General features: G+C 43.1%; 1 protein-coding gene and 1 long non-coding RNA gene across 6 annotated transcripts in view; one reads left to right on the top strand and one right to left on the bottom strand.

Moving 5' to 3' along the window:
• The window catches only part of LOC140651194 (uncharacterized), a 33,296-nt gene extending 26,516 nt beyond the window's left edge, over positions 1-6,780 (bottom strand). The window contains exons 1-2 of the long non-coding RNA XR_012042294.1: positions 6,535-6,780; positions 2,778-2,872 (exon numbers count right to left, since the gene is read on the bottom strand). This is a non-coding gene — a long non-coding RNA (uncharacterized lncRNA). The remainder of the gene's footprint in view (positions 1-2,777; positions 2,873-6,534) is intronic.
• Positions 6,172-12,328, top strand: part of GRAMD2B (GRAM domain containing 2B) — a 34,342-nt gene continuing 28,185 nt past the window's right edge. For 2 of the 5 annotated variants that reach the window (XM_072860379.1, XM_072860378.1), the window contains exon 1: positions 6,875-7,062. In XM_072860379.1, the coding sequence (XP_072716480.1) occupies positions 6,999-7,062 (64 nt within the window). In that variant the 5' untranslated portion in view covers positions 6,875-6,998. Of the gene's footprint in view, positions 6,354-6,874; positions 7,063-8,843; positions 8,964-10,859; positions 10,924-12,328 lie in introns of those variants that run through there. The other 3 variants (XM_072860377.1, XM_072860380.1, XM_072860381.1) reach the window with 3 other exon arrangements.

Below are 12,328 nucleotides of genomic sequence, written 5' to 3'. Positions count from 1 at the left end.
TTTGGAGCCCATCCCTATAATATGAGTCAATACCCTGCATCCAGATCTCCTAAACTTTAGAAAAATCTCAAGCTTTGTGGTTTTGACCAATCTTCAGAATGACCCTGAAAAAAATACATTGAACACAAGAGAATGAGATTTTTAAGCAATTTAGATCAGGACTACTGACCACCAGCTCTGTGAATGTCATATTGCTACATATCTTAACATCAACCCTAGCAATATATCAAATGCTTATTAAAAAAAAAAAAAAAAGGTGAAGATTCAGCATTTGCCAGTAACATTGATATTAGGTAAAAACTATAAATTAAAAAAAAAAAAAACCAGAAAAAAGTACAGTATGGAGAAGTATGTTTTCTAAATGCAAAGTCATGGAAATGGAAGTCAAAGGGTCCTTGACTCTAATCCTGGCTTGGCAGCTCATTTGGTGCATTGCAATGCGTAAATCAATTACATACAATACTTGTGTTTTCCATCTGTGATCTGGCATTAATATTTACCTATCTTTTGCATGCAGCAGAATAACCGAAAAACTGTGTAACTACTTGTAACATAAAATGTAAAGATTGTTTTGTTGCAATTCGGTTTTTGTTTGGACACAAGAAAGGATCCGTATGTTCAGGTTTTCTCTCTGAAGATTTTTGGATGGGAATGTGACCTTTTTTAAGAAAATGTACTTCCATGTTTAAATTATACCCCTCAGAAACATCGAATGCACTGCTGTAAGGCTGAGGCTTACTTCAGACTAATCCAAGCAGTCATGTTAAAGAGATAAGCACATACCTGCCATCTTCTAAAAGGTATAGTGTCTTTATAGCTCAATTATGAGCACCCAGAACACTAGCAACCACTGTACTGCTCGAAGGCTTGCACCTGTGATTTGGCATTCACCCCTATGTGGCCTTGCTAGTCAAGACATATCTGTGATTTTGGGGTGTTTTTTTTCCCCAAAGTAATATAGCTCCTAGTTCTAAATGAGACAAAACAGTAAGTCTACCCAGCTCAGTAGCATAGCTTATTATTCACAACCCCTTCTGATGTAAACACTGTGAGAGAACTGATCACATGATTCTCGTGTCCCTCACTTTAACCTTACTCTCCTCAGAGTAAGAACAACCCTTTCCTAAGCTCCTGGAAAGTCTGGGCACTATTTTTTCTTGTGGAAGATTCAATTTATCCTCAAAGAAGCTGTGCTAATTTTCACTTTCTTACATACTTAACATACTGTGACTCTAGACAGTAAGTTGTGTGAAGGTCCTTGGTATCAAAATGGCAGTAAATGTGCTGATGGAGTACACGTACAATGTGTTACACACTCAGTATAAGGAGGGCTGACACCACATTACTAATACCCCAGAAGTTTTGTGTGAGAACTTCTCTCTTTTTCCTGCTGAGCGCTACAGTACATAATTGTAGTGTAGTCTATTTCATCTGGTTGCTTCATTATTCAGCTACAACAAACAGCCTTAGCATGCCTCACCATTTGTGGTGAGAAATGATCTAACTAGCTTTCAGCCCAGCTTACTTCATATGCCCTATGCACTTCCTTGTCCAAAGGGGAGTTCAACCAATACAGTAATCCAAGCTCTTTTAAACAAAAAACAGGAACGGATAGGCAGATAGGACTTCTAGCAAACTGCTCAGAAGAAACCAATCACCTGATATAGGTCTCTATAAAGCAATCTCAGACTTTTAAAAACAAATGAATTACTAAACTCTTAATCCAGGCAAGGAATGGGGATCAACTGGCCAAAACTACATTTCACTCCTTACAAAATTGCACCACTCACTGTGTTCTGGCCCTGGTTATCTCCTACAGACTATTTAGGCCCTTGGTTTACTCCATTTATTTTGAGCATACTTCAAATATGCTGACTGACTTGCAGATGTTTCTGAACATTCCTGCTTGAGGCAGGAGTATCACTGACACCAGATCAGATCAGGTATGGCTTTGTCTAGTTGGGTCTTGTAACCTCCAAAGACAGAGTCGACAGCCTTTCTGGGCAACCTCCTGCAATGCTGCATGACTCTTTTAGTGCAGTTTTTTTGTCTTTTCTAGTCTGCACCTCCCAAGCTGTAAGCCATTTCACTCTGGCTTGTGGCTGACCTGCATATATTCTAGAAATCAAAATTTTTCACTGCTTCAACATCTTTCCAAATGTCTATTAGTTTGTGTCTCATACTATCACAGCTCCTATTTCTATGGTATCTAACATAAGTCTGCTTTCCTATCGTATTTCAACAAAGTAATATAAGGACTTATTTAGTGGGCCTTTCATCACTTAATGGCTTCCAAGGCATTTGAGTAGCTTTCACAGAATCCTACCAATGCAGAATATCTTACAGAAAACTGAAGACAAGACACTTAATGACCTATAATCCAAAAGTACCTGTATTCAGGAACTGTTAAGGCTATATCTCTTGGTACCTTTTTGCACCTGCAAAGAAGTACAGAAGAATTCTCTACTGAGGAGAAATGTCCTCAAAGTACACAGAATGCCAGAAATCACTGTACTCATTTCCTGCTTTGCTCCTTCCCAAGGAAGTTTCCTCACATTTAGGCATGCTGATACTTACTATATAAGCTGAGAACTACTTTATGAACAGCGTTCATGACTGTATTGAAATAACCCGCCAAGAGACATATATACTGTTGATTAAGACAATCTCTAACCCTGTTTACTTCCAGCTAGATTGTCTTTTTTATCATTCATCAGCAATATCCTACCCAAGAATCTCTAGGCATGGGCGGCAGTCCTACTGCTTTTTATACTGACCTTTCCACTGTGTCTCATTGGGCTCCTTTACTCTTCCTTTTTTCATGTCATTCAAGACAGGATTCATAATTATTCTGATAAATTGAAGAAACAGTCTGAAAAAAACAAGAGTGAAATTCAAAAAGGATATGTAGAAGGTCATACTTAGTCAAATCTAACAATCAGCTGCTAATGTACTAGAGAAGAACATCTCTGTTGTCCTTTATAAAAGCTTCACCACAACATAGTGATTCAACAGTTAAACCTGAGCAAGCCTCACACTGCTGTGAAACACGTAAACACTTTACTACGAAATATAAACAATGGTAGTGTGTATAGGACAGATAAAGTAATCTTTTAATCTTGCCTCTGTTCAGCCTTCGTAAGGCTTCTGGTGTCCAGCTTGGAGCACTGCACTTCCCAAAAGATCTGAACCTATTAGAGACAGTTCATAGGAAAAAAAAGAAGTCCAGAAAACACAACTTATACCTTTTATCTTAGGCTAAAGAGAAGAAGAAAATGGGGGAAAATGGGAGACAGTTTTTCACAGTTCCTCATATTGAATAAATTAAGAAGCAATGGCTTTAAATTTCAGCAAGAAGGATTCAGGATCATGTTAGCGATTAAGGAGGACTTTCCCACCCAACAAACACTGGAATTGATTGCCTGGATACATTGCTGACTTTTAAGAACAACTTAGACAAGTGTTTTGTCAGGAATTACACAGGAATAGCAGGCCTTGCCTTGGGATAGGGAATGAACTTGATGACTCGGTGAGTCTCTCCCCATTCTGCTTTTCTGTGATTTCATATGTATCTTAAATCTTTTTTTACAATGAAAGTTTTTCCTTTTATTTCATCTCTAGTTTTTCATCCTTTGCTGTGTTATACATAATGTTGAAGGTCCTGATTATCGAAAACCCTCAACCCCCTCTGAGGCTTAATGTAGTCTCTTCAGAGCTGGAACACATCAATTTTTGCCTACATGGCATCACCAGTACTGAAGAGGAATCAGTAATTTTATAGAACACTAATTTCTCTTTCTCTCCCCAGTCTGCACTTCACCAATTTGAAAAAAACACAGTCCAGATTTTCACACAACAATGGGTCTCTGTTGGTGACAGCTTGATCTTCACATACTTGCTTTACTGTATCTGTATACATGAGTAATTATAACTGTACAGTAAAAGGTCCTTTGTGCTTTTCTTGCATATGTAAGACTTGCCATAGCATATCAAAATAAAAGCATAAGGTTTTCAAGTATATTCCACCCACAGGAGCAGCTGCACATTTGATTGTTTAATATAAGGCACTCCTCACATGTATTACTGAGAATCCTGGCATTCAGGACTTTTATCACTCTGGAGTGTGTACTCTCGCTCTGGAGTTGCTGCCCCATGCACAGTTTCACAAAGCTTGGCCACAAAGTTTCTTTTTCAAATCCTCCAAAAACCGCAAGCTATAGTAATTGCTTATTACTTCCACTGTCACTAACAGATAATAACAACATGCACAAGAAAGGCATGTATTGAAAATTTGCCAGAACCAACTCTCTGTCAAGAGTTAACATATAATGATATGTAACAAAGTATTTAGTAAGGATTCATTTTTAGTGTCTAGGCTGCAGGCATCAGTTTATTTGAATCTAAGTTTCTTCTACAGTGAATACCTTAACTAATTAAAACAGAGAGCTTTGCAAACCTTGAGAATGGAGCCAGACAAAACTAAAACAGAGACTGAGCTCCAGGGACCAAGCAGCTCCTTTCCAGTTCTTGCACCACTGTGGTAGAGGCAGGAGCCTCTGGAGATGAGTGAACAAAACAGTCAGCAGTACCATTTATCTCCTGTAGCTAAATCTGCCAGAGGCTGAAAACCTAAGCACTCAAAAGGCAGCTGATTTTATCTGTTCAAATATCTAAAAGTCAGATTCTCACCTACTGTAAACCAGCATTGTTCTGCTGGAGTGGGTAGAGCTACAAAAGAGATACTCAGCCACAAGTCTGCCTTCAGCCTCAAGATTAGGACTGAAATAGCAACTGATACCTTTCTAGTGCAATGAAAGGCCTCCAAAAACGAGATGAAGGGTAGGCAGTCACTTTTCCTACCGATCCCAGACATAACTGTGCATGCCTTGGAGTGCACACTGATATGAGAACAATTCCCAGGGAACCCAAAACCTCACACAGGTTGCTGCACCCCAGCAAAGGGTCCTGGGTCCAAACAGACATAGGATGCCAACCCTGCCTTCCGTGACTCTTCAGTTCCAGCTCTACTCACAGCCCAGACAGTTGAAATGGGACCTATTCTTGTTACCCCTTGGATAACTGGGATGCCATCATATAGCCACAGGTTGCATCTAGCATAAGAGGGTGGGAGAGGCTCTGCAATGCTGTGACAAATGTGCTCAGGTGCTTCACAGGGGAGCATAAGGCAGCCATCAAAGTTTCACAGGTGCAGGACCTAACAGGTCTGAAGAATCTTTCTTGTAAATTACATCTCATTTATTTTCCACATGTACCTTGGTTTTCGTGTTAAATAATACATAAACATTAGTTAATTGTGTCTCCCAGAAATACAGCCATTTTAAATGTCTTCCTTTCTATGCAGCTTGGCACACAGTCTAAGTTTTCTTGGACTGGAGCTAATTAAATCCACCTGGTCTAGCTAAGACCATACAGCAATCTCACTTTTTCTGCAGGATCTGTGTGCCCAAGCAGCTATGGCAGTCCTGAGCCTTTTCACTATTAACACCCCTTTCTTTCTACTGATTTCCTGAATATATTGCAACAATACCTAACACTTAGTTCTTGCACCTTCAAAATACTGTTTAAGTATCAAGCAATCCTAACAATGCCACTGGAAGACTGATTTGCTTTGTACATCTTTTAATTTAAAATGTACATCCATATCTATCTCCTAGCCTGATGTCCACTAACAGAGACCACTCTCCTGTACATATTCTCCCCTCACCTCCTGTGAACAGTCCAGCAGTTAGGAAGAAAACTTAATTTATTCTATTATTAATTCTATTAATATAGTCTAACACATTAAACCATGAAAACAGATCTTTTTCTATTTTCATGAGATGTTACTTTGAACTCTCATCCCAAGGATGGCCTTCCTTAGATTGTATTGTTATAGCCTCAGACTCCATCTTTGCTTTGTGAAAATATTAATTCACCGAGCTGGACCCCAACTCAGGTATTAACCAGATAACAAAAACATTTTTCATATGCACGTTGACAGTTTGTCTGCCATGCAAGATGACTTGTACCAAATGCTGCCATTTAACTTTTCTGAGGGCACACAACATCCCCAACAGCCCCACCAGTGCAAGCCAGGGGAAGGCTATGCTCGCTCTGTTTTTCGTGCAACATTAGGTCATTTCCTGGGCAGACAAACCAGCCTGGGGTGCCGCTGAAGAGAAAGGAAACAAAAAACCACCCGAGGCTGCCACAGATGGAAATATCAGCTAATCACCACGGAAGTTCCTGTTAGCACAGCTGTCTGGAGGCCAGCATCGGTATTCGGACTACCGCCTGCTTCAAAAAGACACCAGGGAAATGCTCTGACAGAAACCCGTGGAAGGCCGTTTTCTGTGAGTTACTGCCGGCCTACAAGCGACCCAGGCTGGGCCAGGCAGCCGTGTGGGCCGCACCATACGCCCTCTGGCCCGGCTGCTTTCACTCAGGGCCCCCGCCCCCGGTCACCTTCCTTCCTCAGACCGTGCGTGTGTGAAACCGCATCTCCTGTACCCCAGTATAAAACATTAAGGACACCTTTTGTTCGAGGCAGCGGGAGGCAGCGTCTCACGCGACAACGTCCTGACTGAATAATTTAAGGACCGTAACGGATCGGCCAGGCGGGGAGCGCGGGCTCCCGCCGCCGGGGCCCCGTCAGTCACTTCGCAGCCGCAACCGGGGCCGACCTCCCCGCCGCGGCCCCGGGCGGCAGCCAGCCCCCGGACGGACCGGCGGAACCGGTTTTTAGCGGCTTTCCCCTGCACGCCCCGGCTCCGGATCCAGCTCGCCCAGGATCAGCTGCAGCAGCAGCAGCGGCGGCGGTGGCGCCCGCCCAGGGGCGGGGCGGCCGGGGCGAGGGCGGGGCGGGGCGGGGCGGGCCGGCCCGGCCCGGCCCGGCCCGGCCCGGCCCGGCCTGGCCCGCCGGTTGAGTGCCGTGCGGCGGCGGCGGGCTTTGTAGTGGTGTGTGGTGCCGATGGTGCTCATGACCGAGCAGCGGTGCGATGCGGAGGAGCCGAAGGCTGCGCGGGCCGCCGGCAGGCGGGAAAATAGGGGCGCCCTGCGGCTGTGAGTACTGCCCGCTCCGGAAGGGGTGGCCGCCAGCCCCCCCGCCCGCGGGGACCCCGCGCAGCCCTGCGGGGGCCGCGGCTCCTGCCTGGGCTGCCCAGCCGGGGAGAGGGGGCCGCGGAGAGTTACTTGGCGGAGTCACGGCAGCGGCCGGGCCTTGTGAGGCGGCGGCGGGCAGGGGCGGCGGGGGGAGCCCCCCGGGGCGTTGGGCTCCGGCGGCGCGGTGGGCGCTTCGTTGTTCTGGGCGTTGGCTTTGGTTTGAAGTTCGTAGGGAAGAGTCGCCAAGGGGTCTGCGCGTCCAGGCTTAAATTAAGCACGAACATCTCCGCTCAGCCAAGATTTGCGCTCTTCAGGAGGCGGCGCCGAGCACAGCGTTAAACTCCGATGTCGTACTTTTAGGAGCAAGGCGTATAACTATTGCTTCTGGTAATTTCATGCAACAGCATGGAAATCTGTCTCTGCCGTGGCACAGAAATCCAACAGCTGTGCTTTATCACTTACAGTAACGTGCGTGGGCTCCAGTGGGAAGCTGTGATCCTCTCCTCTAGGTGCCAGGAAAACCCAGAACTTTGTCGGAAGTTCACAAACTTTGATACAGGCAAGGTGCAGTAAAATGGGAGTTGTCTGACTTCTGTCCCAGACAAAAATGGGATGAGCCAATCTGGCAAGGCAGTGGGTGCTCGCCTGCCCACGTTCCTCGCCCAGCACAGCCATACCCCTACCTGGCCTCCTGCTTTTTAACCTGAGAGGTACTGTAAAAATTGAACAGATTAAGAGATCAAAAATACTTAGTATTCTTCGGGAGGAAGAGGAGGCCTTGCTGGCTGGTAAAGGCTTCTTAGACCAACTGATGGAAGGTAGGGAAGTCAGATGGCTTCCCCTCCCATAGGCGGGAGGACTCTGCACTCCCCCCAAGGCCACTCGTCTTCCCAGCCTCTGATGGTGGCTGGGTATGTCAGGGGTTAAAGGCTGCATCTTTAGCCATTGGTCTTTGGCTTCCTGTGGAGGTCTCAAGTTGTTTAGGTGCTTCTATGCCATGGTAATGACCATCACGTGAAAGTCTTGCTGGAATCAAGCAGCTGTCTGGTTCCATACCAGGCTCCCAATTCATGTGGCACTTGGCAGTCGCAAGGATGCTGTTTGAGAAGTTAAGCATCTGTGAAAGAAGAAACTAAAAAATCTGGGGCTTTCTCCTCAAAAGAAAAAAAAGTTACTTTCTCCTAATCTGGGATTATTCCCTTCCCCAAAGAACTTTTCTTCACAAAGATTTAATCTTAAACAGCGTCCAGGAGAAAGGAGAACAAGTTACCAGCAACTAGCTCTTTCTTTGGAAAGAAATTCTGAGAAGGTCTGCGCGTTTTTTTTTTTCTCCAACTGTTGTATCCCTGGTCTCTAAGCAGGTGTATTCCCAAAGTATGTATCACAGTGAAATCTGTTGCCAGAAATAACTTGCTTGTTAGCACTGGGAATCAAAGTGTCTTCTAAGTGTCCTTTATACTGTATGGTGTAGTCACATCCATGACTTCACATTACAAATGAGACACAATTCCCCAACCTTCTCTAGAGGCTTCTGACTTCAAGCCTTGGGTTGTGATCAGCCACGCAGAATTATGCCAATGATCTTAATGAAGTTCTTCAGGTATGCAAGATCTGTATCTGATTTTTTCTCTTGAGAACAGGACTAGAGTCCAAGGCGGTGTATAGAAAGCTTGATGTCAGAGACATTGCACACACGCCAACTAACTGACCCTCTGTTTTGTCCCCAGGTGTTTAATCTTTCAGTGCAGAATCAGCTGCAGTTGTAGAAGTGAGGTCAGTCATATCCAGTGTGATAAATGGAGAAGCCTCACTCGGTATGACTCTCCTTTTCTTAGCTGCCAATTTTTGCTGTTCAGTGGGAGGTAGGTGTCATGCAGGGGAAAGCTGGACAGTCTGTTATGCTGCAAGCTACAGTGTTCAGCAATACTAGCCTGGGCAGCAGGAAGGTGGAAAGACTAGGGTAGGCAAAAAAGTTGAAATGCTTTGTCTTAAACTAGAAAATTGTTTAAGCATTTGCTGGCTGGAAACAAAGTTGGAATTTGTTTGCCAAACCCATTTAACTGGTAGCTGGATCCTTCTGAGAAACCATCATGTTCATTTTACTGTGAGTTAACCTCAGAAACCAAGTAACTTTGGTTTGGCTAACGTGAAGCTACAGGGGGGATTGTTCAGCTGAAGAACAAGAAGTTTTGATTCAGTTAAAAATGAACTCGCTAAAAGTTGGATCGCTGAAGATTTGTTTTTAGAAAATTTTGTAAGTAAGTGCGTGTGGTTGTGGTGGAGTTTCATTCCTTTCATGTACTTCCATGGAACAATATGCAACCAACAGAGCTCATGCTGACCTCTATTTGAAAAAAAAATCCTAGCAGAGTTATAGAGGCTCAGGGAATCTTTCAGTGTTTTCCAAAACTCAGGGGAAAGAGATTTATGGTTGTACTGTGATCTGTACTTCATGGAGGTATGCTTAAAATGTTGTTCACTTTAGAGATGGGCTTTATAGCTCAGTACGCTTTTGCTGCTGCCATAAAGGTGTCCCTGGGGGACAGGTGCTTCTGAAGGATTGAAGCTGTAGAAGTTTTTTGGGAGGTTTTTTGTTGGATTGGGTTATTTTAATTATTTCAAGATTAGATCTGAGAAGATTATATTTATCTGCTAGTGATTCAGGAAACTTTATACAGAAAGAGTTAAGTACATTCATACTGATTTAGAAAATGGGCTTCTCTGGCATGTTTAGCAATAGTTGTATCTTTGCAAAGTTTGCAGTACATCTCTGTGGGTTGTACAACCCCAGAGATAACACTCTGTGGAAGATGGGCACTGTTATTATGCAGACCCAAAATAGCAATGTGCCAGAATTCTGTCATTACGTGGAGTTCCTCCCAAGGAAATAAAAAGTTCATGGACAGAAAACACCTTCTGAGTGGTGTTCCCTGACCATTACATCCTGATGTGGCCTCAGACCAGAAAGGAATTAACCCTTGCATTGTATTTAGAGGATATTTATTTTTCCGATGTGAAATTGGGGTGTGTTACGTTTGTGTGGCTCCCCACTACAGGGACAGCTGGTGGAACAGTTGTTGTATTGTTGAACACAGAGTGTGGTACATTAAGGAGAAATGGCAGAGGTGTAATAACAAGCAGTTCATATTCCATATCAGCACCCTTCTGCTTTCACACATGCTTGCTTCTGTTGAAGTCAATATAGCATTTTCTGGTTTCCACAGATAGTATTGGGCCCAGTACCATTAAATCTGTCTGTATTAGGGCAGTGTGCTGAGTTACCATATGGTAAGATACTGCTAACATTAAGTGACACATTCTGTCCCCTTACAGTTACAGCACAAGGTAATATCCAGTTACTGAAGTGTAACTTAAAGAAATGAGGAGGCTGGGACTTAAGACTCTGAAAGATATGGAAAGTTTTAGAATTTTTTTTTTTTTTTTGAGCAAAAATATATTGCAGATACTGGGGAAAATATGCTACTGAAAGCAGTGGAAAATGCTTACAGGCAAATTATGTACTTCTGGGAAAAGAGAGAATGTCATTGTTATGGTTTGTTCATCTGATGTGTTATGCCGCCATAACAGATGTTTCCTAATAACTGTTTCAGTTGTTAATTTAAAAGACAATTAATTGACTGACCTGTGCATAATCACAACTCACTAATTTTTTTCCTAAACTCTCTTACTTGAGAGAAATACAAAATGCAGAGAAGAAAGGGGAGATGATTTATTACTGATTCAAAGTTTTATTTCAGCTTTGATCCGGATTAACTCCTTTCCAGCAGCCAACTGTTTTTTTGTGAAGGGAAAAAAATGTAGGTATGTCTACGTTATTCATGTTCTGTACTTTCAGTGGATGAAGATATTAACACATATTAAGTATCATATTTTTTAATTCTGCCCTGGTCGTTCTTCCCTATTTTTATAGCAAAAGTTGTAATGTGTGATCTGAAAAGAAGGACAGGCTTGCAAAGTGAAACATTTAAATTTGAGGTGTGACAGAGAAGAGGTTTCCAATCAGGATGACCTTCATTTGTTCATGATGATGTTTAGTTGCTCCTATTTTTTTCCTTTTTTCCTGTCATTTTTACTTTGTTCACTGTATATACATGCTTAAGTTATAAAAGCAGCTTTTTAAAAATAATTGTGCCATGTGTAAATGCACGCCATGAATCTGAACAGCCTTTTCTTTGCAACAAAGTGCCTCATTGGCTAACCTGAAATACTCCCAAATGTGCTGCCTTTCCTGGTTGTATGCAGTCTGTGAGAAATGCTTGTTAGGCAACATAATACTACAGATAAGCTTTGGGCAGCAGGATTTGTTGCTGCTATTTGACAGGTGATGCATAAACTTAGTATCAGAGTATTGTCTTCTTACCACCATCTCCATAAATGTTGCAGTCATGTGGTTAGAAATTACGTGCTTATCTAATGATTCCACTGCTGGGACTAATGATCTTCATCCTCTTTACATAGCTGTTGCCAAGTCCATATATATCCTTTCCAGTTAACCTTTTTAGACTTGTGTTACTGTTATGCCAGAGAGATCTTGTGTTTGGTCTAGCAATCTTTACAGACCTCTTTTGTAGTATTTATTTTAACCAAAATTCATGGGTAGCTGTCTGGATCCAGCTAGGCTGATCAGCAAAAGTCTCTTCAAATATTGTCATTATACAGAGCAAATAATTTCTCTGCAGATAATAGGAATACGTCAGGACAAGTTGTCTTTCCTTGTTTCTCCGCTTTTCCATGAAGTTTCCAAGAAACTTCGTGCTTTATCTAGAAGATCTCTGAGCTACCCAAAATTACAGAGATCATGTTTTCCTGCTAGAAAGCTGTAAACAAATATTTAAAACATCAGTTTTTCCATAATGCAAGGGTCAGTGGGAGATTCCAGGAGGACATGGGCAACCTGCCCGCCTGCCCACTGTATAGGGCCCTTGTCTCCTCTTTGTAAAATGGCATAGTGTGCTGTCCCATGCTGGTGTGATTGCTACAGTAATGGAATTAAGTCCTGGGAGGTGAGACACCTGAATAAAAGGAAGAACCAGGGGTTGTAGGGTACATACAAGGAGAACACAGTTGCCGCTTCTCCCTTTCCTGGTAACTGAGCTTCAGCGCTGTACTGAAGTATTCACTTCCTTTAACTAAACTTCTACCTGGCACTGACTGGCTTCTGCCTCCATCCTTGAAAAATAGCACATTAAGGTGAGGGAGGTTAATA

The sequence above is a fragment of the Ciconia boyciana genome, chromosome 4, assembly GCF_034638445.1.
Source record: "Ciconia boyciana chromosome 4, ASM3463844v1, whole genome shotgun sequence".
Lineage (NCBI taxonomy): Eukaryota > Metazoa > Chordata > Aves > Ciconiiformes > Ciconiidae > Ciconia > Ciconia boyciana.
The sequence above is the reverse complement of the archived record's forward strand: the minus strand, read 5'-3'. Positions and strand labels throughout refer to the sequence as shown.